This window comes from Littorina saxatilis, linkage group LG2 (assembly GCF_037325665.1).
Source record: "Littorina saxatilis isolate snail1 linkage group LG2, US_GU_Lsax_2.0, whole genome shotgun sequence".
NCBI lineage: Eukaryota > Metazoa > Mollusca > Gastropoda > Littorinimorpha > Littorinidae > Littorina > Littorina saxatilis.
In genome coordinates, this window is record NC_090246.1 from 62,256,889 (window position 1) to 62,263,505 (window position 6,617).

At 41.2% G+C, this 6,617-nt stretch overlaps 1 protein-coding gene across 1 annotated transcript; it reads right to left on the bottom strand.

Annotated features, from left to right (window-relative positions):
• Positions 1-2,098: 2,098 nt before the first annotated feature.
• LOC138959503 (G patch domain and ankyrin repeat-containing protein 1 homolog) lies at positions 2,099-6,523 on the bottom strand. The gene is made up of 2 exons (XM_070331023.1): positions 6,393-6,523; positions 2,099-6,189 (listed from the first exon to the last, which is right to left on the bottom strand). The coding sequence occupies exon 2, from the start codon at positions 6,159-6,161 to the stop codon at positions 4,878-4,880; it is 1,284 nt and encodes a 427-aa protein (XP_070187124.1). The 5' UTR covers positions 6,162-6,189; positions 6,393-6,523; the 3' UTR covers positions 2,099-4,877.
• Positions 6,524-6,617: the final 94 nt, after the last annotated feature.

Sequence of the window (6,617 nt, forward strand, 5' to 3'; positions counted from 1 at the left end):
TTTGGAATCAGCAAATGATGGAAAATAAGATAAACGTAAATTTGGATCGTTTTATAAATTTTTATTTTTTTTTACAATTTTCAGATTTTTAATGACCAAAGTCATTAATTAATTTTTAAGCCACCAAGCTGAAATGCAATACCGAACCCCGGGCTTCGTCGAAGAGTACTTGACCAAAATTTCAACCAATTTGGTTGAAAAATGAGGGCGTGACAGTGCCGCCTCAACTTTCACGAAAAGCCGGATATGACGTCATCAAAGACATTTATCAAAAAAATGAAAAAAACGTTCGGGGATTTCATACCCAGGAACTCTCATGTCAAATTTCATAAAGATCGGTCCAGTAGTTTAGTCTGAATCGCTCTACACACACACACAGACACACACACAGACACACGCACATACACCACGACCCTCGTTTCGATTCCCCCTCGATGTTAAAATATTTAGTCAAAACTTGACTAAATATAAAAACAAGTGTCATTGAAAACAGAGATGTGCTAATACATTTAGCTTTCATGTGTGTGTATGTTACGCGTGATTGTTCTGAAAAGTGACTATTACATGATTGTTCTGAAAGTCTACTATTTATTTCATCGTAATCATGTAAGCCCTCATACGTGATTGTTCTGAAAGCTTACTAATGTACATGATTGTTCTGAAACTCTACTAAAGGTAAACTTGCTTCACCCGTGAAATGTTGTCAGATATGGAACAATATGTATACCCCTGCCCAACGAAGTTGGAGGGGGGTATACTGGATTCACTTTGTCCATCTGTCTGTGTGTATGTCTGTATGTATATATGGAACAATATTTTGATACAATGATACTAAATCTTAAGTGATATTGATATTTATACCCCAGCCAAATGAAGTTGGAGGGGGTATACTGGATTCACTTTGTCCGTCTGTCTGTGTGAATGTCTGTATGTAAATGGAACACTATTTTGATACAATGAACCCCCGCCCAATGAATACAAACTCAACAAGTAATACGTTTCATACATTCAACATGTCTTCTTTATTGTTCTCAACTCAAAATTGAAATTAAATGTTCAAAGACAAAAATTATATATAATCTTCAAAAATGCAATGATTCTTCTTGAGTATTCCCAACTCAAAATTCAAGTTACAGGTTCAAAGGGACACATAGAAACTTTTGAATTTTCCTCTTTGCCATGCTTAGGTGGCGAGGTCACCAAAATGGATCGAAAGGCTTGGCAAAGAGGGAAAATGGAAGCTATTTTTTGCCCCGTTAAAGACGAAAGGCACAACAAATAATTTTTACAAATGAAACTTTTTTTTTATGAACTAAAAATTCAAGTGGAGAGGGGATGAGAGACGTGAGGAGATGTCCGGGGTTGCGAGATGTGTGGGGAGTCTGGGCTATAAAGTTCTTGCACGCGAGACAATATACTTCTTTGTGTGTGTTTGGGGGGGGAGTATTTTGTTTATCAACTCTCTCTCTCTCTCTCTCTCTCTCTCTCTCTGAATATTTGTGTCATCCTAAATGTTAGGGGGGGGGGGGGGGCAAAAAGACATGTTTCCCCCCCCCCACCCCAGGTCTGAGGAACAGCTGCCCACCCCCCCCCCCCCCCCCCCCCCCGTTCCTGACGCCAGTGCACTGAGTACATATGCACACACACACACACACCACACATACACACACATAAAAGCTAAATTTATTAGCACATCTGTTTTCAGTGACACTTTTTTTTTATTACACAGCAACCACCAGGGGTAGGGGTATACATTATTATTGTTCCATATCTGACTACATTTCACGGGTGAAGCAAGTTTACCTTTAGTAGAGTTTCAGAACAATCATGTAAATTAGTAAGCTTTCAGAACAATCACGTATGAGGGCTTACATGATTACGATGAAATAAATAGTAGACTTTCAGAACAATCATGTAATAGTCACTTTTCAGAACAATCACGCGTAACATGTGTATGTGTGGTGTGTGTGTGCGTATGTACTCAGTGCACTGGCGTCGGAAACTGGGGGGTTGGGGGGGGGGGGGGGCAGCTGCTGTTCCTTGGGTGGGGGGGGGGGGGGGCAAGCATGTATTTTTGCCCCCCCCCCCCCCCCCAATATTATTTAGGATGACAAACATATTCACAGAGAGAGAGAGAGAGATAGTGTGAGAGGGGCCTTTAATTTCATAACCGCAGTGCCCCACTGCGGGAAGCTAAAACTGGGTCATTGACCCCTGGGAAGAAGGTCAGTGTCTATAAACAAGGCAACCCAGCTATCCCAATGGACCTGCCTTTGATCTCCCGCACACACAGAGCACACATATTTCCACTCTGTATTCTTCCTTTGATGTGCGGCTTATTTTCCTTCTTCCACCGTTTGTTACGGGTATACTTTTTCAATTTTGGTTTGCCCTATCGGCCCCCTGCGCCCAATGGGTGACTGGATTACAATTTTTTTTAAAAGAAGGGGGTGCGCCTTATGCGATTGTGACAGGGGAGGCTACCGCTCCTTTCACAGCAGACTCTGCACCTGAGTTGTTGGCCTTTAAGTCAACACCGGTGGATTGTGGAATTCTGTTTGTGATGGGGTCTGGTGGTTTCCGATTGTCTGTATGTTCATGGAAACCTTCGGGTTTGCATAACAGTTTTTATAGGGCTAAGAAATTAGCCCTAACATATTCAATCCTGTTTGATTGCACTTCGCCTCCCGAGGTGATCGTAGTGTTGCGGCACTCGGTTACACCTTGTAACCCGGAAAATACAGTACTTTTAAACCACACTCACAGTGACACACCCTTCCAATTCTTTCTTTCTTTCTTTATTTGGTGTTTGACGTCGTTTTCAACCACGAAGGTTATATCGCGAGGGGGGAGATGGGATAGAGCCACTTGTCAATTGTTTCTTGTTCACAAAAGCACTAAGGCCTAAAAATAAAATAGGTGTGGTTAAGGTAACCCGACCTACCCTATTTTTAGGGGCCGACCCTATAACTGTTTATTACATTTCTAACAAAAAAAAATTAAAATAAAATAAAATAAAAAATGAGTGCAGAAAACACAATGAAAGCGAAAGCGCTCGAGTCGCACACTTATTTCCCTGTCAAGTACAGTAGGTTTAATTTGTACGCATTAGAAAAAAAAGTTTAAAAAAAAAAAAGTGATTGCCTACCTTCCTACCCTATTTTTTGGGGCTATGTTACCTTAACCACACCTATTTCTTTTTTGGCCAAATCAAAAATTTGCTCCAGGGGCTTGCAACGTAGTACAATATATTACCTTACTGGGAGAATGCGAGAATGCAAGTTTCCAGTACAAAGGACTTAACATTGATACTGCTTGACTAAAATCTTTACAAAAATTGACTATAAATTATTCTATACAAGAAACACTTAAAGGCACAGTAAGCCTCCCGTAAACCATCACAGAGCTCCCCGAGCGTCTACATACAGTACAAGCATACTTCCATTTGAACGCTCCTCTACAACAATGGCGCCTCGTTTTGGTGCTGGAAGGCTGTTATGAATATTCAATACCGGAAATCACGCCCGGACAGTAAGCCTCCCGTAAACCATCATTGATACTGTCAGGCTTTTACACACAGTACAAACACCCTTCCATTTGAACGCTCACCAAACGGGAACATCCTAGGTGCCCTGAGTACGTAAAAAGCGAGCAATTTTTAAAGAATTACTTTTGCAGATTCTCGAACACTTTTTGGACCCATCCTGAACTCAGGTCAAAAATGAGTTACTTCCCTTCGGGTCTCATTCTATCGATGTAAACTGGCGATAGCCGTGGATCGATGATTATCAGAATGTTTTTGGACCGTGGTGCGTTTTTGCGCTAGACCTAACTTTTAAAATCTAAATAATAAATTGACAGCTTGTTACACAAACATTCTTTAATCATAAAAGAATTCTTTTTTCATCAAGACAAGATCAGTACAGTTCGAAGTGGTGAAAGTTTGAAAAAAGAAAAGCCCGGAAGCAGGGTCACGCAAGGGTCGTAGCAGACGACGGTTTATGCATATCGCCGTTCCTCTCAACAGTCAAAAGCCATCGCTAGAGTTTTTGTGAACCACAGCCATTTGTTTCGTGCATAAAAACGTGCTATTGTAGATAAGCTCACATCGAGTCGCATTCAAATGACTAACTGACGACTACATTGTGAAAAAGGGAAACTGGATCACACGGGTTCACAATGGCTCAGGGGTAAGATAAACCACGCAAAAATAAATTCTTTGAAAATTGTTCGCTCTTTACGGAGGATGTTCTCAATCGGTGAGTGTTTAAATGAAAGGGTGTTTGTACTGTGTGTAAAAGCCTGACCGTATCTGTGATGGTTTACGGGAGGCTTACTGTGCCTTTAACAAGGGTAAAAGGAGAAACAGAATCCCTTAGTCGCCTCTTAAGACATGCTGGGGAGCATCGGGTAAATTCTTCCCCCTAACCCGCGGTGGGTCTTCCAATTCTACTACACATGTTTTCTTCACCACACAACCAGACTATGAAGTGCAATGAAATAAGTGTTGTTGTTTTTAAATTCTAAGGCAAGGCACATTAATAACGATTGAATATCTGGTATCTGACGCAAACTATTCTTTTTTGATCTCGTGCATGGGTCTGACCCCAGGCTGGTCAACAATCCAATAGTTATGATACAGTAAATCTTTTCACAGAACAATGTTTTTGTAGCCAGAAACATATGGACTTACACATTATTGTTCAACCCCGGTCCAATTATTAACTGACCTATTGAGTATTGTCCTCTGAGTCTGGGAGCAACACTGTATACATGATTACATCCATGTCCTTTTGGCACAACTCCACTTGCCAGTACTGCAGTAGTGTTCGAGTGCATAATAGACCTTGCTACATGTATCATTGTATGTATTATAATTATGAGAGTTCACGTCTTAAATTTATTTCCCAACGGCGATCCCTTTTATCTTTGGATCTCTGTGCTCGCCTGGACAGAGTTCTGACATTTTCTTCTCTTTTGTATCCAACATCATGCACTGTGGAGATGGCAGCTTTGTCATTTGCTTTGAAGTGTGTCACCTTCGCTTTGTCTGTGACTTCACTGCCCAGACATTTGCGGTCACGTTTCAGCAATGTTTTCACTGGAAATTTCTGACCCTGTCCACTTGGTCCCAACCCTGTGTTTCCATCCCAGCCTGTTTTCATCATCATGCGAAAGCCTGCGTTAGACAGTGGTATGAGAAACGAGTCATCTTTAGGTTTTGAACCAGTGTTGAAAATGTGGACCACAGAGGTAGCATGGGCTTTCTGGTCTGTGTCGCTGAACTGTGATTTGCACACATCACAGTAAAAACTAACAACAGGTTGTTTCTCTACCTTCACCCTGGATCTGCTTGCAATGAACCCGAACTTTAGATATGACTCAATGAAATTCACAACACTGGTATGGCGCTTTTGCTGAGCAAGTGTGAGTGCAGTCTGTCCCTGAGCATTAACGACAGTCAAATCAGCGCCAGCTTCCACCAAAATTTGCAGAACATCCTGATGATCTTCGAAAGCTGCAGCCATGCTTGCTGTCCAGCCAAATCGGTCCACACAATTCACATCAACACCTTGTTGTACTTGTAGCAGTGCTTTTACACCTTTACCATCTCCATTTTGTGCCAGTCTCAACAGCTCAGATTTCCTGTGATCCAACACCCTTTGACTTAGCTGTACATGACTGTCTGTGCCTCTTATACCACTTGATGTGCTGTACTTTGTAAGACTCTCGCACCCTCTGTCAATTGTCTTGTTTTGTGAATCACGAATGTGTTTCTGAATATGACTCTTGGAATCAGACTTGTAGCTGTAATCAACAGAAACCTTCTTTGACGAGTGCACACCATGTGCACCACTGTAGCCATGCAGTTTCTTTTTTGAAGCTGAACTCCTGCCACTGCACTGTGTCTTTTTTCTGTGTCTTTTAGCTTGATCTAAATCACTGGTCCTCTTCCTGTTGTGACTGGTTACCTTTTCGTCATTGACATTCTTCTCACAGAGTTCTTGATAGAACGACCTTGCTTCATAACCGCTGATGGATGACTGTGCAACAGGATTCTGCTTCTTTTCCTTTCTTACACTTAACTGTCCAGCTTTGACGAAATCAATCAGGTATCTGTAGTCTTCCTGTCCCTGTGTTCCTGGTAGTATATCTGCCATGTTGTCTGCTTGATGTACAGCAGGGCACCTGTAAAAGGAATCAATGCGTTAGAATTTAATATTGAAACAGAACTTACGTCAGTTTTCACATCCATTTTTGTCTTCATAATTTGTGCATGATCAAATGTCTGTAATTGTTGTAAACACGTCCACCTAGACACACGAGAGTGAAATGACTTCTTCTGTGTAAAACACGTATGGTATTTTGTCCACAGGGTTTGAAATAATTACCTTCTACAGCCTACATCAAGAGCTGATCGGCTACAGTCTTCTATCTTGACTTCAAGCAGTTGTCATCATAAGATCCCCAAGTTGCCTTCGTGAGAACGACGAACATCATCATGTAAAAAGAGTGATGTCCCTTACCAGAAAATTACTTCAATTAAACCTTGTCGTTTTTGTACATTTTCAATATTTATGATTATAAGCGTTAGTTAAAATCTAAAATTATGGAAT

Coding starts and splice junctions, on each gene's coding strand:
- LOC138959503 (XM_070331023.1), bottom strand. CDS start 6,161: ATGGCAGATATACTACCAGGAACACAGGGACAGGAAGACTACAGATAC.